The sequence below is a fragment of the Cebidichthys violaceus genome, unplaced genomic scaffold, assembly GCF_023349555.1.
Source record: "Cebidichthys violaceus isolate CVI_PGR_0920_01 unplaced genomic scaffold, fCebVio1.0.p SCAF_3, whole genome shotgun sequence".
Lineage (NCBI taxonomy): Eukaryota > Metazoa > Chordata > Actinopteri > Perciformes > Stichaeidae > Cebidichthys > Cebidichthys violaceus.
The window spans coordinates 19245287-19270356 of NW_027176483.1; the positions used below are offsets into that span (position 1 = coordinate 19245287).

The 25070-nt window shown below is 40.9% G+C and overlaps 1 protein-coding gene across 1 annotated transcript in view; it reads left to right on the forward strand.

The window, feature by feature from the left end:
* LOC137881125 (capping protein, Arp2/3 and myosin-I linker protein 3-like) overlaps nucleotides 1-25070 on the forward strand; it is a 54713-nt gene that overhangs the window by 17088 nt on the left and 12555 nt on the right. Inside the window, exons 17-32 of the mRNA XM_068722896.1 lie at nucleotides 907-976; nucleotides 1132-1213; nucleotides 2456-2552; nucleotides 3986-4040; nucleotides 4182-4354; nucleotides 5357-5425; nucleotides 5767-5857; nucleotides 6096-6176; nucleotides 6956-7081; nucleotides 7239-7355; nucleotides 8497-8672; nucleotides 10231-10318; nucleotides 10896-10985; nucleotides 11085-11151; nucleotides 13529-14040; nucleotides 22512-22615. Coding sequence (XP_068578997.1) covers nucleotides 907-976; nucleotides 1132-1213; nucleotides 2456-2552; nucleotides 3986-4040; nucleotides 4182-4354; nucleotides 5357-5425; nucleotides 5767-5857; nucleotides 6096-6176; nucleotides 6956-7081; nucleotides 7239-7355; nucleotides 8497-8672; nucleotides 10231-10318; nucleotides 10896-10985; nucleotides 11085-11151; nucleotides 13529-14040; nucleotides 22512-22615 — 1998 coding nt within the window. The remainder of the gene's footprint in view (nucleotides 1-906; nucleotides 977-1131; nucleotides 1214-2455; nucleotides 2553-3985; nucleotides 4041-4181; nucleotides 4355-5356; nucleotides 5426-5766; nucleotides 5858-6095; nucleotides 6177-6955; nucleotides 7082-7238; nucleotides 7356-8496; nucleotides 8673-10230; nucleotides 10319-10895; nucleotides 10986-11084; nucleotides 11152-13528; nucleotides 14041-22511; nucleotides 22616-25070) is intronic.

Here is a 25070-nt window from a genome sequence, read left to right on the forward strand (position 1 = left end):
AAGTCCTGCACCTGACTAGAAATGGCAGAAACATGACTAGAAGTGGGGGAACTCAAACATGTCTTTTGTGCAGTATAACAGTTGTAATTCCATAAATCATTCAAAAGCTTTTCAAACCCACTGGCAGCTTTTGGGGCTCAGTGGGTTGTTTCGCTGCCTCAGCATTAGCCAGTTTTCTCTCCACTCTCATCTTCTGTATTTCCACTCGCTGTTTGCAAGTTGTAACACCTCGGTTGTGCTCCGGCTTCACATTTCCTGTATTGATGATTACCCCCGCTACTCAAAAAGTATTAACTCCTCTCTGGAAATATTTTGGTCAATACACGTATAGCCTACCTTTCATTTTTTGCAACTTAGCTACCTAGGCAGTTAGCGCCTAGCTAGCTGTTTTTGGTCGCCTGTGCTTAATGACATCAGACTGCAGAAAACTAGCATAGCATCTAGTGGTTGTAGCTAACGTTAGCTGGCATTGTGTTTTATATCAAAACGAGACCTTCAATTTCTTACAATTACGGAAACGTCTAAAGAACACTGGCATCGTGGCTAGGTGTCAATGCTAATGTATGTGAAGGTACCAACACATGCAGTAATGCTATTCTATTATTTTAATAGCAACCATAGACGTGGACTTGTTGAGCATATGTGATATCACTCATGGGCTTCTTATGGGATGTTACTAGTTACTAGAGCAGAGGAGGGAAAATACTATGACACACACGCCAGTGAATGACTATTGTAATCATTTCATTCAGAGAACTGTTGTCTCTTCACACACACAACACACACTGTACACATTCCAACTGTGTTTCAGTGGTTCATGAGTCTGTTTAAGTGTCAAAGCAGCTCTGCTATACCGTGTATACACTTATGTATATCTCATGGGTATATGTTTTATTTTACAACTAGGTTATTACTACAGGGTCTGGCAACCAACACTCGTCTGTTTGGGCTAGAGTTGGACCTCAGTAGCTGTGAGGTACAGTACACACTCACACACATTTATGATGATATAAAAGCTACAGTAAACAAACTATTGTATGCCTGTGTGTGTGTGTGTGTGTGTGTGTGTGTGTGTGTGTGTGTGTGTGTGTGTGTGTGTGTGTGTGTGTGCATATATCTGTGTATGTGTAGCTGCGTTCTGCAGGGGCCCAGGTGATACAGGAGCACATCTCTGAAGCCACAGCTATCAGAAGTCTGGATCTCTCTGACAATGGTATGCAAAAGTACACACACTCAAAGAGGAGGAGAGGGGCATTCACACAATCACTCTCCAATTCTAGCACTCATTTCAGGACATCATCCCGCAGTCTAGAAATGCTTACATTGAACAAGACAAGGACACAAGTTTCACAGTGTAAGATGGGTGCAATTGGTATGCTACAGCAGTATTTTTCAACCTTTTCTGAGACGTTTTTTGAGCTGACATTTATTACATTAAAAAGTTCCCGCGGCACACCGAAAAGCTCATCTCATACTGGGCTTTTCATCTAGGTTAGAATGTTGTCCAGGGCCCAGTTCAGAGTCTGCATTTTTCCTTTTCAAATATTTCTCCATTGCTGTTCGTCTTGTCACCGCAACCTCTCCCACGCATCATTTGTTATTACTGCGCTACCTACTGCTACCCACTGGCATGGAAGAGTATTTATTACTTAGCCAGTCACTATATTACAATGGCAAATTATTTGCAGCAACTAAATAAAAAAATGTTTTACTCCTCTGGTTGTATAGAAGTCTAGTCTAAAATGACTCTACTTCTCTCTTGATTTATTACCTCAGTAAACATTGTAAACATGAGTTTATGTCTCAATCTCTAGTTTCAAGTCTTCTTCAATACAGCATGATGTTCATTTAGTAAATTATGGTCCATTTAGAGTCAAATAGACTATAAATCAGGGTATGCTGTAGGGCGGGGATACTGTGATTGACAGGTCTCTACCACAGCATTGTCTGGTCTGGGAGTTGTCTGTGTTTTCGTTTTAGAACTTTAACTCTTAAAGGTTTTTCATTTCATGAAAGTTGATTGTAGCATTTTAGCCGCCTGTCATCATTCAGTTGTACTTAGCTCCACCCTCTTGTTTTGGTTCCAAACAACCAAGATGGCGACGGCCAAAATGCTGAACTCGAGGCTTCCAATACGGCAGTTTACAAAACTGTGTGTGACATCACATCACGTTGACCGTGTCCACTTGTTATATACAGTCTATGTTTCTGACATACATGTTTTTACCTTCAAGATGTTTGAACACAGTATGCAGAGCCACTTATGCAGCGTCTTCCACAGATCTAGTTCACCCATAAGCAAAGTGTAGCCAATCAAAGTTGGCTGAAATGTTACTGTTACATGTCATTACTATTGCTGCTAAGCAGCTGACCTCCACTCACTTCCTGTCTCCATTTTCCCCCTAAATGTTTCAGCCCTCTATGTTGCTCCCTCTCTCCCTCTGTCTGCCCATAGGTTTTGAGAATGACATGGTAACTCTGGTCCTGTCTGTTGGTCGATGTCACTCTCTTCAACACCTCGCACTGGGAAGAAACTTTGCCATGAAGTCCAGGTCTGTGGAACATAGTACAAACCTTTTACTCTGCTATGTCTTCTCTTGACATCAGCTCATCACATGGATATACTGTACATAAACCTTTCTACTGAGTCATAGTGGCCATAAGTTTAAAACTTTAAGAGTTACATGAAATGAGTCATTCTGTAATTTAGCTAGTGTAAATAGTACATCTAATGAAGTAATAACTCTTTATGTCTGCAGAATGAGCTCTCTATTCTTTTGTTCCACTTTTTTTTATAGTTTCCGTTTGATCGATCAAAATATTACCTCACTGAAATCTCTGAACAGTCTCCTTTTAATATCTAGCTGCCAAAGTCCAGATATGAGAAGCTCATAAAAAAGACAAGCATAAAATGCATAAAAGCATATAAAAACAAAGTGCTTGTTAGACTGTCAGTAAGTATGCACCATTATCATCATTTGTATGATTCAATGATGACAAAGACACCCAAAATGACACAGAGTTCTTGGAGAGAGATCCAATAGCCGGTGGTACAGCAGGACTTTTGGAACATAGGTTTAAATGTTTGTTGTAGATGTGGACGGAGTCCAGTGTTTGCTGGGATTTTTTACCCTGGGTTGTGTCTCTCAAGGTACAAACGGGTTACCCAAACATTTGTTTTTGGAGGTTGTTGGGCCAAAAGCTACCTAAGTGGTAGCAGTACGCATTGTATGTGTTGAGTGGCGACGTTTTTGCATTTGACCAGAGCAATTATGGAGCGACCGTATGAGTGAAACTGATCTGCTATAATGTATAACAACAGGAAAGTCCGCTAAGAGAGCGTGGGAGGTGTGGTGGATGGGTCAAACAAACACAGGACTTTTACCCAGGAGACCACTGTTTGTGCCCCGTGGGAAGCCAAAAGTAAACGTTTATAAGCTATAAGCTAGTAAACGTTAGCTGTCCAAATCAAATTTGGCTATATAGCGGCGCTAACGGCTAACGTTAACGAAGGTTGCAAGAGTTATATTATGATGCATTGAAGCTTTAATCAGTAAAAATTTGTATTGGGAAAGGTAAACGATATCTATAGATTAAATTATATTATAACTCTATGATGAGAACTTGTGTGTATATGCATGTGTTTTTAACGTACCGCTGTGAGCTTCTCTGCATATCTTTTGGGAAAAAAGAATTTCATTATATTTTCATTAACTGGTGACAATGTCTGATTTTATTATTGTAATGAGATGTTATATTATATAATTTTTATTTTTATTTTTGGAAGGACCGATTAGATTATAATGTCTTCTTTGCAAGTTTAATATAAATCAAGCATGTGTACACATCCTTTACACATCTGGCCCAGAGACTTCACTGTGTCGCGTCCACTTCTTAAACCGAACATTTACTAGATACTGCAGACATCTACTCCAGTCCTCCTTAAAACTAATGCTTGTACCCTTCTGTTCTTTCTGTCTACCAGAGCTCTCAGTGATGTTCTTCATCGTATAGCTCAGCTCATTCAGGATGAAGAGTGTGTGAGTGACACGTCCTTTCATTTTTCTATTTGATGATCAGCAAAACAGCAATCACTTATTTCCGTTAATTTTCTCAATGGTGTTTCTTCTTAGAATGCCACCGTTTCTTATATATTAGTGTGTGTGGGTTTGTGTGCGCAGCCCTTGCAGTCTTTATCGGTGTGTGACTCCAAGCTGAAGACAGGGATTCACATCCTGCTGAGCGCTCTGGGTGGCCGCGCTGCTCTGACTCAAGTGGACATCAGTGGAAACAACATCGGAGACACTGGAGCCAAAATGCTGGCCAAAGCCCTGATGACTAACACCAGACTGAGGTCCACACACACACACACACACACACACACACACACACACACACACACACACACACACACACACACACACTAGCCAAGGTGTTAAACACGACAAGTAGAGGCACTGTAACCAACTAACCATCTCATTTTATAATATTTTGTGATTTACATATTACAGTGGAACCTGCTTGTAGCAGTGGTGGCTAAAGGTGATTGTGGGCACAGGCCAAACTACAGTAAATATGTCATTTTTTAACCAGTGACACTGCAATCAGTGTTTGTGGACCAGAAAACCACATATGGCATAACAACTATTTCTGTACCTACTGCTCTTAAATTTACTTTAGATTAATTCAAAATGTTTTAACCTTAATATAGTGCAGGTGTCCACTTAAAATAGTATGATGTTATATGTAAATCAGTAAATAAGTAAAGTTAAAACTTAAAATATTACGATACAAAGCTTATAGTAATCAAGTGATCATCTCGGTTCTTGCATGAAAACACATGGAAACATTTCAACTACGTAATTCTATGTGTTTTTTTTACTTCACTCCCATGACAGCAGTGAAAGCTAGTGCTCTGCAAGTGTCGTCGACCCAAACAAGCAGAAACAGTCTTGAGTTTGAAACAGCAGTAAACAACCAAATCCAGTTAGAAGCAAAGCTGTCCGTTTCACTTCTTTATATTCATGTAATAAATATACAAATGTGTAGTAGATCAGTTTGACGTTTCCACTGTAACTACCTTTAATAGGCACAGGAAGCATTGTTCATTACACTGGAACATTTTGGTGCCACAACCCAACCAATATTCATCTCCCCTAACAGTTAACTTTAGGCTGTGAGTCTAATGTTGGCCACTAGATGTCACCATTTCATCGTTTGAAACTAACATTCAGTACTTGATTGGCTCCAGCGGTGTTCAGTGTTTGGTGTTACCGCTGCTCCATCAGACTCTGGTGATCAGCCTCGGCCTTCTTTAACCACACTTCCTTGAACTGAGCCCTCTCTCTCTTTCAAGGACTCTAACATGGGACAGGAACAATGTAACTGCCAGGGGTTTCCAGGATGTGGCTGATGCCTTGGAGAGGTCATACCCACACACACACACACACACACACACACACACACACACACACACACACACACACACACACACAGACATTATCCAAAGGTATATGATAAGTATAAGTCATAAGTATTATTATAATAATCATTTATCATTCAGCACAAGCTGCAGTTGTTGACTACCATGCTGTTCAGATTAATAGCATGTAGATGGGTTTGCTGGTTTCCGTTTATTGCATTTGCTAAAACACAAACTCTTAAACAAGGGCCCTCTTTGTTCAATCTCGACACACAACAAAAAAAAAGAATACATACAATACTAAATATCTTACATCACTTTACATCAAACTCTATGTCTTGCAGGAACTTCACTCTGCAGCAGGTGTCTGGCCTGGGTGATATCACACAGAGTTACCGCAGCAACCCTGACAGAACGAAGGAAACCCTGCACAAGGTCAGTATGTGTGTGTGTGTGTGTGTGTGTGTGTGTGTGTGTGTGTGTGTGTGTGTGTGTGCGTGTGTGTGTGTGTGTGGGGGGGGGGGGGGGGGGGGTGATCTCATCTGGATTATAAAAAAGTGGATGATGTACTGTAAATCCCAAACGTATAATTTTGTTTGCTTACATTTAACAATTTTTTGCTGTATTCCTTCTGTGTGTGTGTGTGTGTGTGTGTGTGTGTGTGTGTGTGCAGATTCAGCAGTGTTTAGACAGAAACAACCAGAGACAGTCTGAAAGAGTGGAGCAAGTGTTTAGAGCTGGCCAATCTGAGAAGGTAAGAAGTATAACAATACATTATTAAGTTAACAACAGCAGTGAAACATACTGCTGATTAACTGTATTATAGTCCAATGAAAGTGTGGAAATAAGGCTCTACCTTGGCACGGTGTAGTGTTGATTAATTTCACAATCAATTGAATTGAATTGAATCCCATCATATCAAAGGTGGAGCTCTTTGACTGAAGCACATCTGATTCATATACTATACTCGTCCCAAATACCAGTTTCTGCATAGGTCTGTATATCAGAAGAGGACGTAGTCACCCATTGGTTTGTGCACTACTGTTTTGTAGTGACGTGAGAAGCGACACATGAGGGAAAAAATAACTTTTTGGAACTGAAAACACACTGTAATAGGGTTCAAGTTCTCAGACGAAAACACAGACAACTCCTAGACCAGAAAACGCAGTGTAGCGACCTGTCAATCACTGTGTAGCCCCACCCTAAAGCATACCCTGCTTTATGGTCTATTTGACTCTAAATGGACCATAATTTACTAAATGAGCATCATGCTGTATTGAAGAAGACTTGAAACTAGAGATTGAGACCATAAACTCATGTTTACAATGTTTACTGAGGAAATAAATCAAGAGAGAAGTAGAGTCATTTTAGACTAGACTTCTATACAACCAGAGGAGTCGCCCTCTGATGGACACTAGAGAGAATGTACGGTTAAGACACTTAGGAACATTGGTCTCACTTTTCAGACTTGGAGGTTGCCACCTGGTCTGTATCTTCAGCTGTGTCTGTCTCGGTTGTCTTCAATTTGAGCAGGTCCATGGTCTGTGTCAGCAGTTGGAGGACAGCCTCCAACGTCTAAAGCACTGCAACATTCAGGAGGACCAGGCTGACATCCTGACAGCACACGAGGTGCTGCACAACGCCAGGGAGTCCTTCAAGGTACAGGCTACTGAATGAATTGTGAATGATGTCATTTTGGGCCAAAATAATCACAATCAGGCTCTGGAAGATTCTGTTCAATTAAAGTACATTTGTAAATGAGGTATATATGTAAATGATGTTTTATACTAATGTTTTGTTGGCTCCGCCTGTGCAGCTGCTTCCCTCTCTGTATGAGGCAGGCAGGAAGTGTGCCTCTGATGGAGACTTGGTGAACTGCATCCTCACTGACACTGCTACTGCACTGACTAATGAGTTCAACAGAAGCATACAGGTACATGTTTAATACACCTTGTCACACAGGCCAGATGACAGGGCAGCATGCTGTTCACTGATGAAACAAAGGTTTTAATCATGAGCAGTTTGACTATTCTAGAAATGTAGTGTGTTGGATTACAGAACAACGTTAATTAAGGCCATGGCCTTGTTCACTTAATTTAATTAAATTTAAAGGTGGGCTTCTGAAATGTAACAGTTCATCATGAATGTATTACAATTGAACATCATTAAGATTTCCCTGAAGAAAGTTGGTAGTTTGAAATAAAGGGTTATGCATGTCTTCAGTTATCTATCAATTTATGTGATATGGTTAAAAATATCTGATTTAGTCTTTCCTCTATTTCACAACAGCAATGGTTATTTCATTTTCCAGTTACACCTTAAAGGTGCTTAGTTCGAAATTCACCTCCACATGGCCCTCGACATGGCGACGGCTGATCCGACGGCTAGAAGCTAACCATGCTAGTAGCGCTAACAGTGCAAACAAATGGCAAAGACATGCCAAAGGCCCCACTACCTCAGCAAGACACAGACTTTGTAGTTGTTTAGTCTCTTTTTGTATTTGTTTTGTGTCTCTTTGTAGTTGTTTTGCGTCTCTTTGTAGTTGTTTTGTCTCTTTGTAGTTGTTTTGTGTCTCTTTGTATTTGTTTTGCGTCTCTTTGTAGTTGTTTTGTGTCACTTTGTATTTGTTTTGTGTCTCTTTGTATTTGTTTTGTCTCTTGGTATTTGTTTTGCGTCTCTTTGCATTTGTTTTGTGTCTCTTTGTAGTTGTTTTGTGTCTCTTTATATTTGTTTTGTGTCTCTTTGTAGTTGTTTTGCGTCTCTTTGTAGTTGTTTTGTGTCTCTTTGAAGTCATTTTGTGTTTCTTTCTGGTCTCTTTAAGTGTCTTGCCTGTGCCCAGTAGGCCGGTTGAGTGATCCATCCATGACTATATTAATGCTCTGAATTTCGAATTCAGCACTTTCAATATCCAACGTATAGTCCTGAGCTAATCTCTAAAATAACAGAATGACACATTTCTCAATGGTTGCCAGTTCCAGCTTGGTCTGAGGATTCTTTCTTGGCGGTCTCCGCCTTGTCTTGACAATGCTCGGTCTCGGCCGTGCTCACGTCTCCAGTCTGTGTGTTTCTTCCAGGAGTTGGCTCAAGACCTGATGAGGGGTGTGGAGGCAATGTGTCCACGGGTGGTCCAGCAGTCAAGTGTGGTCGAGCATCTGTCAGAGTGTGTGTCCAAGAGAAGCAGACAGACACACACATTCCTGAGAAGCACGATGGTGGAGAACACAGGGCTGATCATCAGCAGCAGACTGCGGTAATGACTTTTACGTAAGACAGTGTCATTTTAGTTTGTTTACTGAACCCCATTTACCCTGTATAATTAGTGATTATACTCTCTATATTTATAGCACCTCATTTAAATAGAAAGAACAAAAATATCACTACCACTGGATAATATAATGCCATCCAATACAACACCTTCAGACATTTGACATTCTTGTATTACATTTTATGTCATTACAGTATACAAGGATCTGTGTTTATTTTGTTTGTTCAAAACCAGCTATAAACATGATTAAAATATAAAAACGATGGTCTAGCAGCAGTTAGCCTTGGTGCTATTTCTTGACCAGCAACCTTTGGCACAGTCACTGCATCTCTATGTGTGTCTGACATATTGGACTGCTCTAAATTATGTTTGGACTGCGGTAAATGTTTTCAAGTCCAGAGAACAAGTACATGCCATGAAACACATTCATATGTATATTAATGATCTAACTGTCACAGGATTGGTTGGAGGACAGGGAAAAAAGGGGTAGCACAGCAATCAGAGACAGATTCAGCCTAACTGCCAACAGGGTTTTTATTAACACCTACCCAAAGTCTTACAAACACATCCTACCCTACCATAGGGCTGCTAGCAGTTCAAAATACAACATAAATTGGCCCTGGAGATCTTGAATGAACTCCTAAACCCTGAGCCCTGTACTGTCAGGGACTTTATTGACATCAACAGCAAAGGGGTATGCAGTTCGGATTCGATCTTGGGCCGCTGCGGTAAGGTCTCAGGTGTAGTCCATGTGGCCCCCGCTCCACCATGCGAACTACCCCAGAGGGAATTGTCAAATTATCAATTAACTTGTTTCTGTCAAAACAGCATCAATAAGTAGTTGCTGGTGCTTCGTTGATTTCACCATCTTGGAATACAGCCGTCACCATTTTCGGTTTTTTTGCAACCGATAAATGGAAGTTACCATATTTGGAATGTGGAGGAGTGACATCACTAAGTCAAGTGAGAAGTAGAGTAATTTTCTCATAAATTTCCATACAATTGGACTTATTTTTTTCGCCCCCTGCTGGTCAGTAGTCAGAATGCACATTTTAAGACGCTTCTGCATCGGTTTCACTCGGCAGAACCAGAGGTTGCCGCCTGAATCTAACGTCACAACGCTATTAATGGTGGGTAAAGTCTGTCGAAATGCAAACTTATGGCAAGTGTGCATAAAGGGCTCCAAATGTTTGTGAGACAGCCCTCATGCACTTGACGATTTGACAGTGGGACTGCCCTAAACCCTAACCTCTCACAGAGTTATTGGCAATGCGCCATAAAAGTTTGTGAGTTTTCATGGCTGGAATTTGGGATAAGGTCATCGAAAGTTACTCACACTCATTCCTCCATGATGAGATCAGCTCCATGTGTGTGTGTGTCTTCCTTCCTGGCAGGAATGTAGATGCGTCCAATTACCCTTCTGCCATTAGAACCAATATTACATTTTTATTACTTTAAATAACTGGTTGATTCATTTCAACTATAGTCTTCACTCTGCTGCAATCACACGTGTGCATTTGTTCTCTCTTGTTGTCCCGTCCAGTGAACTGAGACAAACATTGAGTGTCTCTCTGGCTGAAAGCATTATTGACCAGGTTCTACAGGATCTGACAGTGGCACAGGACAAAATGGTAAATGTGTGTGTATTGTGTATATTTATTTGCATTAGTGTGCGTGAGAAGGGTGAATATTATGGTGATTGCTGTACTCCATCCATTTTATATTTATTATGGAAAAAATGTACACTATATTTTGATAGTTTATGACCAGTATTTTCTTTTAATGACACATGAATGTACCTATAACTTCTTCTGACCTCAGTTGGTCAACAGTGTGAATGGTAAGGAACACTTTTTGAGAAAAATGCTTGTTTGCTGTATTACAGACAATTAAAGGAAAGCTTTATTAATATCAGTTTCAGGATGTAGTATTTAGCCTATAGCTTAGCACAAAGACAGGAGCCAGTGGGAGAGTGAAACAGCACAAGCTTACAATAAATCCAACGATTCTTATTTGAGAGTATCTCCTAAACTGTCTTGCTGTTAAACGTCCCTTGAAAACACCTATAGGCATTATTATAACTCTATTTTGTTACCTTGCACGTTATTAGAAAACCTTTTCACAAATAATTTTTGTTCATACAGTGTGTGAATATATTTGATATGTAGCACTCATTACTGTTGATGCTTTTCTATATTTGCTGTGTAGGATTGCCTTATAATAGAAAATTCATGCACTGCTCTGAACATCAACATCCCAGAGCTTCGACTGGTCGACAGCAGCTTCCCGATTGATGATGTAAGAGACACACACCCATCTATCCGTCCATTCATTCTGTTATTCACTCATTCATTTACCTCTTCTCTTGTTCTTCCTCTTTTACTCTCTCATCATCAGTACATTCCGGCATTTTGGAGAAATAGTTTTCACTCCAAGAGCCTGAGGCCTGCCGCTTCAATTAAGAGTAAGAACACTATTACTATGTGATTCATTAATGTCTCTCTATATCTCCTCCTCTTGTTGAATCCATTTGCATGTGTGTTTCTTCCAAAAGCCATGAAATAGCAAACTGTAATAATAACAATATAATGAAGTGTGAGGAGGAAAAGGAAACAAATGTGTACAAAGGACCTTGTGCTCTGGAATTACAATATTCTTCTTCTTAAATTAATATTTTTTGTGCACAAATGATCACAACACAGAATTAAACAATAACATTTCAAAGGGAGCCAGAAATAACATAAATGTCTGTTGATTTGGTGAACGTGTCAGCAAACAGTTGCCTACACAACCAACAGACACAGAGCTGATTGATTATTCATTTGTTGTGTTCGCATCCACTTGATTAGTCCAATAATCATTCTCCTTTTTGCTCCGTTTTTGGTCTCCACCACCAAACTGAGAGAAATCTCTGTCTTTTTAGCTGCTAAATGCTCCACTATGTTCCCCAGCTGGAAGTAGGATGCCCAAGGGAGGCAAAATAATGAAAATGTTGCATCCCACAAGGAGCAAAAAATGCTAAAGGTTTCCAAAGTGTGGCGCTAAAGAAAAGTCATGGTGTCATAAAATCAAAACCACGTAGGACCATGAGCGTATATAAATTGAAACCTAAAAATCTTTTCCATCAGATTTTATATCAAGTTACTACAATAAACTTTTGACTGGTTATAAAACGGTCTTGATTCAATACTGATGATTAGATGATTTCTATACATAGTAGTTATTATAAATACCTGTCATCGGATCCGATTCCCTGCAAAATCAGAAGTAGCGATTTACGGTGTCCAGGTTCACCAGAAACTCCTAGTCCTCCAGACTCCAGCGGGGGCCTCCAGCAGCAGACGGGCCGCAGTCGACAGACTCAGATCCAACTTCACTGCAGCCTTTGACCTGTCCCTGACCTGCTCTGTGGCCAGCAGCAGAGGCTCCTTCTCTCTGCTCCGCTGGAAGCTAACACTGACACCACGCTGCTGGAGACCCAGGTTTTATTGCTGGACCCACTGGAGGGAAGGAACCAGAACCAAGAACACATTTAATGAAGCCTCAGAGCCCCATCTAGTAGACGTCGGAGGTACTGCCAGATAGATTCAATTTAAGAAGTATATTGTTGGTAATATACAATCTAAGTTTGCTCAAGAATTCACATATATATAAAAAGATATATATAATTTCAATGACCAGGCGTGTTTGAATATCACAACGAGACAAACTGTTTGCTATCAAACAGCGTAGTGACACAAAATTAAACGGTTACATTACATTATTTATATTGGATAAACAGACCAGTTTATTTTTCCCTTTTTTTGTCATGTTTTTTTCTCATTTATTTGGGAATTACTCACAAATCTTTTAGAATCAGAAGTGGGCCTTATGTTACAAAAGGTTGGGAACCCCTTTGTTATGCCATTAATGTGATGGTACAACAGCAACATATTTAAATCTGTTCCGCTACTACAGCCATCAGGAACGCCGTCTGAGCTCAGGTATAAATGTTAACCTCCTATTGGGCGTCTCATTCTTCCCCTTGTGCTCCTCATGTGAACCGCTCTGTGGCAGACACACAGCACGGTTTGGCTAACTGGAGCATGGCCTGTTTACTTTCACACCAGTGACTTTCACCCTGGGAGAGATGAGATGGGGAGAAGATGGAGGAGGGGATGATGAGGGAAGAGGAGGAAACATGGGGGTGGGTGGGATTCGGGGCACTCCGGCTCACAACCCCCACACCCTGCTCCTTTTGTTTGATCGGAGGATAGCTTTAATAAAACAAAATAATACATAAAATAATCAAATGCTCACCATCATTTTGTGTTTTCTGTCATAAAACGAATAAGGGCAATATTTAAAAAAAAAAAAAAGAAATCTTTTATTTCTAAAAAGGTAGTCATCAATTTGCATTTCAAAGGCCTGTTAGATATTCAGACCTTGTAACTGAAAGATGCATAACAATGTAGGTTTATTAACTATCATATTCTACCATATCTTGTGTGACTGCAGCAGCATCTGCTGCTCAGCTTCCTCTCTGCATGTCTATGCTTGACTCTCTCTTCACTCTGCACTGCCCCCTTGTGTACCCCCCTCTTTCCTTGCTTAGTCTCTCCTCCCCCTCCATCCTAGTCTATTGACACCCCCTCCTCCTTTTTCCCATTTTCGTGTCCCTCCTTTCCCCCAATGTCTTACCCATACAGCTCTGCCTGCCCTAGATACACATACATATAGTGCATTTCAAAAAGCATGCTGACCGCATGGGCTGGATTCCCCATCTTTCCCTCCCTCCCTTCCTCCGTCCATCCTTCCTCCTAGTGTCTCTCCTCTCATCAGTCACACTGCTTCACTCTCAGGCCTCCTGGATGCAGACTGGGAGCAGCAGACCAGAGGAGCAGAGAGAGAGAGTGGAGGAGGCGCTGGAGAGGAAGGAGGAGGAAGGTGTTGCCTCTCACGGTTGCCGACAGCAACCCCGCTGTCAGTCAAGTTTTTGAGCCCCTCCCCTTCCCCCTCCCCCCCGGGTCTGAGGGGGAGGAGGCGGAGGGAGGGGGAGGTGGCGGCAGCGGATGCTGCAGCAGCAATATCAGGAGCGAGAGGAGCATCGTTCATTCCTCCTCCCGGTCTCCCCCTCCTGTACTCCGTCTCCGCTCGAGCTGCAGAGGAGGAGGCTGCCGGCCGCGGCGGCTCACCCAGACGACAGACTCCCTTCCCCGGCTGCGACCCCAGCCCGGTCCCCCTCCCCGGTTCTGGATCCCCCGCTTCCCCCATGGAGCCTCTACCCACCCAGGGACAGATTCTAAGGCATTACACTGCCTCCCGTCCACGGCCACGACGCACACACACACAGCCCCCCTCCTCCAGGCCTCAGGTAAGACACACACACACACGCATACCCATAAACACTCACCAATGGGCATACACACACACACACACACACACACACACACACACACTCATACAATTTGAGTAAACAAGCAGGAATTACACAACATTTGTATTTGTACATACGAACAAAAATAGATGCACATAAATATGCTTTACACGGTCAACCAAAATACAGCAGGATGATAGGAGAGATGGATGAAGGATAGAGGGAAGGGAAGGTGAAGTAGGAAGCTAACTGCACGACTACAGATGGATCCCAGAGGAGAAAAAGACACGGTAGAAAAAAGAGAAGTAAAGAGAAGAGGAGAGGGGAGGAATGGAGGGATTAAGGGTACACTGCTCATATGAATGGGTTCCTTAGGTTGATGCAGCAAAATATATTTATATCCACCCATCTATCTATCTATCTATCTATCTATCTATCTATCTATCTATCTATCTATCTATCTATCTATCTATCTATCTATCTATCTATTCGTCCATCTATCCATCTATCCATCTATCCATCCATCCATCTATCCATATATCTATCTATCCATCTATCTATCCATCTATCTATCATCTATCTATCCATCTATCTATCTATCTATCCATCTATCTATCCATATATCTATCTATCTATCATCTATCTATCCATCTATCCATCTATCTATCTATCTGTCCATCTATCTATCTATCTATCCATCTATCTATCTATCTATCCATCTATCTGTCCGTCCGTCCTTCCGTCCATCTATCTATCTATCTATCTATCTATCTATCTATCTATCTATCTGTCTGTCTGTCTGTCTGTCTGTCTGTCTGTCTGTCTGTCTGTCTGTCTGTCTGTCTGTCTGTCTGTCTGTCCGTCCGTCCGTCCGTCCGTCCATCTATCTATCTATCTATCCATCTATCATCTCTCTATCAATCCATCCATCTATCTATCCATCCATCTATCCATCTCTCTATCAATCCATCCATCTATCTATCTATCTATCTATCTATCTATCTATCTATCTATCTATCTATCTATCTATCTCTCTATCTATCCATCTTTCTATCCATCTCTCTCTCTCTTTATCTATCTATCCATCTCTCTATCCATCTATCCATCCATCCATCCATCTCTCTATCCATCTATCTATCATCCATCTATCAATCCATCCATCTATCTCTCTCTCTATCTATCCATCCGTCTGTCCGTCCGTCCGTCCGTCCGTCCATCTATCTATCTATCTATCTATCTATCTATCTATCTATCTATCTATCTATCTATCTATCTATCTATCTATCTATCTATCCATCCATCCATCCATCCATCCATCCATCCATCCATCCATCCATCCATCTATCTATCTATCTATCCATCTATCATCTATCCATCTATCTATCTATCTATCTATCTATCTATCTATCTATCTATCTATCTATCTATCTATCTATCTATCTATCTATCTATCTAGCCTCTCTCTCTCTCTCTCTCTCTCTCTCTCTCTCTCTATCCATCTCTCTCCATTGCTGTGTTGCTTTCATTCCTCAGATGCTGTAGTAATAATGGTAGCCATCTTTATCTTTGCATTCTCTTGCTCCATGTAGTCGAGCTCAGTGAAGTGTGTGTGTGTGTGTGTGTGTGTGTGTGTGTGTGTGTGTGTGTGTGTGTGTGTGTGAGAGAGAGTGTGTGTGAGAGAATAGGCACATTCATTTTGGGAGTGGTGTTCCCTGGGTTGTTCCCAGTGCTGATCGCTCTCTCTCTCGCTCTCTCTCTCTCTCTCTCTCTCTCTCTCTCTCTCTCTCTCCCTCTATCTCTCTCTCTCTCTCTCTCTCCCTCTCTCTCTCTCTCTCTCTCTCTCTCTCTCTCTCTCTCTCTCTCTCTCTCTCTCTCCTGGGAATGCTTTCACTAACTCAATTATTCATGTTTTCACATTATTGGGGGTCTCTTTCTCTGCACTTCAACAGTGAAAATGGAAAAGGAAGCGTTCTCTTCATGTGTGGTGACCTTGTGTGTGCAGATTGTATCTTGTGTGTGAGATTTCTCTTTTTGAAAGAGACACATTCGCTGTGTTGTAGGTGTCAGCTGTGTTGGTGTTTTTTATTCCATACGAGTCATTAGGCTACTCCAGTAGATGATGGACGGCCTGGCTTAGATCATTCATCCCCGTCTGTACTGACATTGGCTACCATCATGCTACATATGGTTATCTTAAAAACGACTGTAATTGGCTGGACATGATGGAAGTTTTTTTTGAAGGTACATTAAATTACAAGAGAAGAGTAAATCATTTACTCAGTCAGCATGTCTGGCTATGGAAAGTGTCGGCTAATGTTGGCTAATAACTTGCTAGCTTGAGTTCTAATAGGAGGAAGTAAGAGTAGCGGCTCAACATTCATGTCGTCATTACATAAGGAAAACTGTTTTTAAGCTCTGAAAAATACATTCTGGTGCTAAATATGAGATGACTATTCGCAAGTTATAAGCATGTTATAAGCATGGGAATATCTCCTGTCTTCTGTCCTCACACATGACGTGAATTTAGCATTTGCTTTTTAGCTGGTTAGCTAAAATATGTATGGGAGTAAGTATATATATGTATGCTAAAGCATGAGTTGCATATGGCTGAAAATATTACCACCATATAAATATTCATAAGTGACAGCAAGATTAATCAGGGCGTTGTGACAACGGGATTCTATTTCAGCAAAGTAAGAAAACACTGCACCTGCATTATATCGTCAATTTCATTGTTTTAAATTCACTGTACAGTTAAAATATGTTAACCTCCGGATCTGTCATGAGGAAATGACTCTACTTCTCTCTTGATTTATTACCTCAGATGTGTTTCAACAAGGCAGTAGTGGTTTGCAGACCAGGTACTAACAAGCTGGTAAAAACCTTTCCTCAAAAGCTGAAACAAAATCAGTCTAATTTGACAGTGATAGTTACATATGGGCACTCTTGCAAAAATGCAAAAATTAAAATAGCTTTCATCATATTTCACCCTAAGCTTGAAGGGAACAAAATGTCCTGTTCTCTGATAAAGAGCTTGTTTCATTCACACACCAAAATACAGTCCTACACCCAAAGAGGAGTTATGTTCGAGGTTTTGATGCACACTACTTATTTCGGGAAACAGGCAACTCAGCATAATGAACTGACGCTGTTAGCAAAAAGGGATTTTTGCAACAGACTTTTCTTTCGGCTAGTACCATAGCAGAAGCCTTTGTGCTGCTAAAAGCTACTCTTTATAAAGGTTCTCTATAGCATCATGCTCAAATGGTTCTACATAAAACATTCATGTTGCCATAAAGCACACTGTTGCACAATGACACAATTTCAAGACCTTATTTCTTTAATTTTTACAAAACAGACTTCATTGAGTCATTACTGTTTTATTGTAAATAGAGGCTAATTATGAACAATAATTCAAGTACTCTCAAAATTTCCAATATTTTACCAAATACCAAAATAAGCCAAATTGGTCCTTTCACAAATTATTAACACAATGAGATTTTTGATAAATAATCCTTAATAATGTTAATGTAATGCAGTAGTGTGTCACCCTGAAAAAAAGACTTGCTAATCTATCAGAGATATGGACACCAGTCACATAACAAAAACAAACATTTTAAGATAGGCTGGTAGGCTAAAAGTAGTTCAGAAAGAGGAAAGAGGCAGGCAGGTAACAGATGGCTAGAACACCAGGCAACATAGGAGGATCTGGCAAACGCTCCCACTGTATATATTCAGGAACTATAAGCCCACGAGCAGGAGCCACGAGGAAGGTTCCTATTGGACGCTTTTGGTACAACCAAGTGTGGAGAACGACATAAACCCCACACAAGAGGACAGAGAACCTCTGAGGGGAACATGTGAATATCATCAGATGCGCATCATATCATACGCTTATCCACTCTATAGTCCTGAATCAGGACCTCCAGTATTTGGAGCAAGTGTTGCAACTCATTCGCACTCCCAACTTGTCAAATACCGACGCTTGGTCAGTGACCCTACGCTTCAAACTATGGCGAGCTATAGGCTCCCCTCTAGCGTCTAATGTCAGGGACGCTGTGTCAGTTTACGATCGTTACATGTATAGTGCCTTTTCAAAATAAACTTCCGTGTTCACAGGAAACGTAGTTTCCACTCGCGACATACATAGTCTCTTTTCCAAGGAAAATTCCAGCGTAACTTAACTGTTGTTTTTGTATAGCTTTTCTAGTCTTCCGACCACTCAAAGCACTTCACGCTACATGTCATCATTCACTAGTTCACAAACACAGATGGCAAAGGCTACCATCAAGACTATCACATTCACACTCTATTTATACGCTGATGACACATTCTTGTCTTGCCCAAGGACACATTGAAAAGGACGGGAGGAGCCGGGGATCAAACTGTAACTGGTGTTAATTAAGTAAAGAAGTTAAGTAACAAAACTAGGGCAAAACCTCAATGTTGACTTCATTTCACAGGGGACACAAACAGTGGTGTTCTGGGTGAAAGTCCTGTGTTTGTTTAACCCTTAAGAATAAAATAGGAGTATAACTGAACTGTACAAAGTACAGAAGAAAATGGCGATTGTTGTTAGTTGTAATGTTGACAACACACGTCTTTGGGGCCATAGTGTTGTCGCAGCTAGCCGAGGAGACGGATGACTGGCTAGAGCAGCAACGCTTCGTAACGTTACAACTCTACTTCTCGTTCTAGTTGTGATTGAAAAACCTCACCTCAGTGAGCCCAGGACTTGCCATAAGTCTGTTTAGTTAATACGGAAGCTAGCCTGCATCAACGGTCCCAAACAGCAACGGTACACATACAAATGGCCGCCGCTCTGACCAGATCTCCTCGTACAAAGGTCCGGAACATTACAATAGTATCTAACTTGCACTGTATAGTGCCATATATATATATATATATATATATATATATATATATATTCAAGAAACCTAGTAGTAACAACATCTCTGTGTCGTCAACAACTGTCAAAAAGGTTTGGTCTCGTAGTGCATGGCGTTTCACATTGGTGCTTTTATTAATGGCCACGGTATCTGAACATATGAGACAGAGTGGTTCTGTAGCGCCAGCAGGAAGAATGAACAAATAAGAGTCCATCCATTCTTTGTTAAAAGCTCTGTTTTCGTGGTCATCTTCTCTCTTTTTAGAGCACGCCATGTGAAGTTACGTCTCCCACTGCTCTCTCTCCCGTCTGTGTATAAATCTCACTCGACTCACGATGCATTTTGGAATACACATATTCGATTGGCTGAGTAGCGTCACGTGAGATGATTTACAGCATGTGACTGCTGAACGAGTGCCGTAAAGGCTAGAAAAGTGTCGCAGGTTAAAATAGAAGCGCTCCGCCAAAATGTATAATTGTCAATTATCCATCAGTTATATGTCCGGGTCCAGATAGGACAGTGTCTGGGTCCGGATCCGGACTAGACCTCAGTGCTAAAGGCTTCCTCGTATTTGACGAATTGAGAGCGAGAACCGGTTGATTAAATTATGAAAAATAATGTCAGTTGGTGACAATCAATTTTTCTAACAAGGTGGTCAATTGTAACAACCTCTTCTTCCACTGTTTTATTGCAGCACTGATGTCTCCAGCCCATCTGCTGCCTGGTAAAGCTTTACTTCAGGCCTGTGGTGTGTGCAGTGTGCTGCTGCCCTGGCTTCACTGTCAGTGCACCCATGGGAGGAATTGTGTTTTCTCCCCTGCTGTTCAGTCAGCATGCTGGCTGGCTGAGCAGAGAGCAGCTTAATGCTGAGCCATAGACGACAACTTAACTGCTTCACCATTTGTTGATGCAGTGAAAACTGTGCAAACATTTGACAGGATGTCAAATGTCCCTGGGAACAGTTTAAATTGAACAGATCAGTTATGGTCTTCTATGTACAGTAGCTGTAGATGTCACGTTATGTATCAGCCTATTGTACGTATGGTGTGTGGGTGTGCAGGTTGGTGTGTGGAGAAAGCTCTGTTGCCCCATGGTAACAAGTGTATGTGTGTGTGTGTGTGTGTGTGTGTGTGTGTGTGTGTGTGTGTGTGTGTGTGTGTGTGTGACAGAGTCTGTATGCCAATAATCGTGTGCCGTGTTGGCATGTAGCACATAGAGACAGGTGGCTGTAAAGGAGGTGGCAGAGAATAAAAGAGAGAAATGTTACTCTCATCGGACGATAGAGAGAGATGGAAAAGAGCTTGAAGATGGAGTCACGAGCCATTGTTACGACTTAGTCTTTTGATGAAAAGTAAACTATTTAACCATTTGGTTTTTGTTAGTTTTACTTTTTAGCCATGTTGCACTTTTTTAATCTAAGCATTCTGAGGCTATAGTTTTTATTCATATTTGGGGCCTTTTTATGCATTTATTAGACTGACAGAGAGATGATGGGTAATGAGGGGAGAAAGATGGGAATGATATTGAACAACACGTCTTGGTTGGCACCTTAACCACTACACCTCAGTGGTGTCTCTGGATGTGTTCAGTTAGCACGGTTACAGGAGATTAGCAGACAAGGCTTACCTGTTTCTAGCAGAATGTAATGGTTCAAACACACAGTCCATGTCACTCTGCTCTGTGGTAACACAACACACTACACACAGCTGATAGTTTGGTTCCAAGTCGATGCCAAAATTCTGAAAACGCGACAGTACTAACGGCGTCCTGTTGTCTAGCAATAGCTGCTACATTGAGAACAACAAATCTGTGTTGAAACCGGCAGGAGGAGAGCTAGTTGACGTTAGCTGTTAGCAGCCAGAGGGCAGCGCAGTCCTGCTCGGCTAAATAACAGGGCTAACTAATGTTGCTTTGAGTTACATTATGATGCGTTCAAGCTCTATTCAGTAAAAATACGTATTTGTCAAAGGTAAATTATAGCGTTATTATGATGTGTTTAAATGCAATCTTGTAAAATGTACTTATTGGCGAGAAACCTGACATGGATCATAAGGGATTAATAATACAAATTTGAAAACAGTATGCAAAAGACCCATTACTGTGGGTTGTACATGTAGAAACATGTAATGGGCATCCACACAAATGCAACTTCAACAATAAGTGAGTTTCTGCAGACTGGATTTGACCCAGTTATAATATTGCTTACACATGCCAACTGTCCTGAGCTGGAGCAACGTATTGCTTAGTCCACAGCAGCTTGAGCAGGTCCATTTCAGAACTCATCGGAACGGTTCTAATTGTTACAATGCTTTTTTATTCTTATTTCCGCCAGGAGAATCATGCGATCGCATGCTTGCGCGTGGGTGTGTCCGTAGTTGTGTCCATGAGTGACTGTGCCTCTGTGTGTGTCCACAGCTAGTGATCACACAGCTGAGTGCATCGCTGCCTCTCAGCTGCTACTCTGTGCCCAGAGACACAGTGAGATAAAAAAGAATAGCTTGCTCACTTTGATTGTTTTGGACAGTGTGTTCTGCTAACATCTAACAGCTAATGGAACTACCAGTGCACATGCTGTTGAGTACCTCTCGGTGGCTGCTCTCATCCAGAGACACAGTGGGGGAAATAGTTTGCTCACTATTACGTTTTGTACGCTGTGTTTGGATAACAGTTAACGGAACTACCAGTACACACACTGCTGGGTAGATCGCCTCCGTCGCTGCTGGTGATGAGCTTGGTGATGTTTATTTTGTTTTTGTCAAGATTGTACGAGGTGTCTTTTACAACAACTTTAAGCCGATTGCCTGGATATGTCGCTGCTTGTGTTTGAGTTTGTGTGAAGTGTGTTTTACGACGCCTTACAGTCCTTTGGTGTCTGGACAGCAGGGTGTGTTCATTCAATCACACGTTACAGCAGTGGTTGTTGCAAACACACCCAGTGGAGATCTGCACTTTACTGATTGCACATTTTTAGTTTGTAATTGCACTGATGATGACAATACAAATAAGCTGAATTGTATGAGGTCATGATTTAGGTTAGAATATATGTGTGTGTGTGTGTGTGTATGTATATATATATATATATATATATATATATATATATATATATACATATATATACGCACTGCTTCACTACATTGTAGTAAATTAAACACCCCCCTGAGGTTACAACATGGTTTTAAATTGATCTAGTTCTAACAGGATGGAAAACTTACAGCAGCACTCAGTTGGTTTATTCTAAAATGTTATAAAATGAGCTCTCTCCTTAATGACTCATATTAAGCAACATAACAGGTTTGCTCCTTGTCAACTTTATAGAAATGATCCAGTTTGGGGATGAAAAATGGTGAACATCAAAGAACAGCAGCTGAGTCTCACAGAATGAAATTAGTTTTTGATGATAAAACATGTTTGTAGAGTTGTAAAAAGGCTTCTGAATAATGTGGCTGTTGTTTCTCTCTCTCACACACACACAAACACACACACACATACACACACACACACACACACACACACACACACACACAGACGCTATGCAAGGTCTTCAGACTGAATGTTATCTTGTTGTGTTTTTTGGTGTAGGAGCCGGTTACAAAGGTCGAGAATGAGGCCAGTGAAGGGATGGGCAGAGTGGATGAAGGAGTAGAAGAGTTCTTCACCAAGAAAATCATCCCTGACTATGCACTGTGAGTTGAGCACATGCACACACAAACAGAGCAACACACACATTTTTCTCTTTGCTAAATATCCACTTAAGACAGCAGAATGAAATCTACTAATTGATATCAGTTGTCTTGGGGACGGGCCAAGGGTGCTGCAAGATGTATCCCATCATTATTCATTTATTGTGCGTTTTTGATAGCATTTCACCCCATGATGTTTTCGTTTTCAAACATAGTGAAAAGAGAAAATCAATAAACATAATAATCAATAAACATCAAAATCACCATCATTAACACGCAAATTGCGCAAATTTGCAACAGCTGTGACCACGCCCATACATCCATGCAGTCATGCATTCACACGCACACAACCTCACGGACACTTGAACTCCACGCCGAATTTCAGCCTTCAAAAATGAATATGCGCCATGACAACCAACAAACCACTGACGGTTGCTGGTTGTCATAGTAACAAAAGACACTATCGAACGTTTTTTAGTGAGCGTCAGAGTAAGCGATGGAAAGATTTGAATTTGATTTATTCCTGAACCTTTAAATTAACGAGCACTCACTGTAACAGGTGAGCATGACTTCTACTCGTATAAATATTTTTTTTCCGCAAACTACCGAAATAAAAATGTAACGTCTGTAATAAACATGTTTGTGATTTCCTTCCAGCTGTATGTGTAGAATGCATGCTGAATGTTTTTGTAGTGTTGAACAAACCCTGTGTCCCTTCACTGTATCTGCACATAAACACACATCCCCTGTCTGAGTTTTCTGTTTCACTTCACTGAACACAGAGTGATTACGATGGTTGTATTTCTTAACGTGGATATTAAGTTTCGTAATCACTCAATTAGTAAGTCTGACACTGGGAGTGCATTCATTTGCCCTTTTCTGTGACTCCATCCACTTGATGTCATTTTGACTCAACAGCAGTGGCTAGAAGTACTTAGCTCGCTGTGTGACAAAATAATCTCAATCAAAATGGTCCCTCACTAGCTTTTTCTAACAGTATCTTCATCAGTGGTTCAAGCATCATCACATAACCCATTACATAAGTTGTATATAGATGGTACCCGTCTCTCATGGTCATTAGTGCAGGTTTACCTGACCTGGTTCCTAATATAGTTCAACAATGGAATACAGGGCAGTATGACTTCAACTCCAACTATACTCAATGTATGTGTAGCGGGGAGTGTCAGACATCCAAAGTAGTATGAACAGAACCATGTCCGCTGACTGCCCTGCTGTTGGCGTCCATTTTTCATCTTCACCCTTCGTCGACACCAGCCACGAAGCAAAAGCAGCAGCTGCTGTCCACGATCCAAGTTACAACGGAGTTCACAGCCCAAATCATAATCATGTAGTTCCACCTGTACTGTAATTGGGAAAAAAAAGAGAGACTTGAAGCCTAAAAACTGTTCCATCCCCAACCAGTGTAGGCAGCATGTCTGTTCTTCAAGGGTGGATTTATATAACTGCATACTTATGGTCTTTATGCCAAAATTGGGGATATTTTGACCTGACAATGATGCTGGACGGATGAAAAGTCAGGGGGTAACCAAAATAGTCCAGTCTCTGTCTGGACAATGAATAGACCAGACAGAGACAGATAGGAGTTCATCACACCAAGACACGTTGCTCAAATGTGATTCATGGAAAAATGTGGTCTCTCTCTTTCTCTCTCTCTCTATATATGTATATATATATATATATATATATATATATATATATATATATATATATATATAAATATATATATATATATAGTCATATATAGATATATATATATATAGAATATATATATATATATATATATATATTCTATATATATATATATATATATATAATATATATAATATATATATATATATATATTCTATATATATATATATATATATATATATATTCTATATATATATATATATATATTCTATATATATATATTATATATATATATATTCTCCCCTCCCTCTCACATACTCCGTAGCTTTCTCACAGACACAGCTAACTAGCTAACTAGCCCTACCACATCTACCGGCATTAAAACAGGAAGGAAGTGGTAGAGCCTGCCCCTTGCTTTTTTTTGATTGGCTGCTTGGGTGAAGTGTGACATTAACAAGTGGTCCAACTCCTCAAATGGCAGTAAGAAGTTGAGAATATTTTTACTTTTATTGGGCATCTAAAAATGCTAGGAAAACGTGACGCAAGAGAGAAGCGCAGAAGACATCAGTTTTACTGCTGACGCGTGATCAGCCCCTTAGACGGGCCAAATATCATGGTAATCTGGCTGGTAGTCCTCTAGATATCGTGCTCTGGACTAAAGTGTTGACAGACTAACCAACTGACCAACATCTCCATGCCAGGCCTCGCCTCTGCTGAAGCAGGAAGTAGCGCTCACTGGGAGATGTTTTTGCACTGTGGACTGTTTGCATGACCCTTGTTGTTGTGTACCTGAACTGAGCATGTGTCT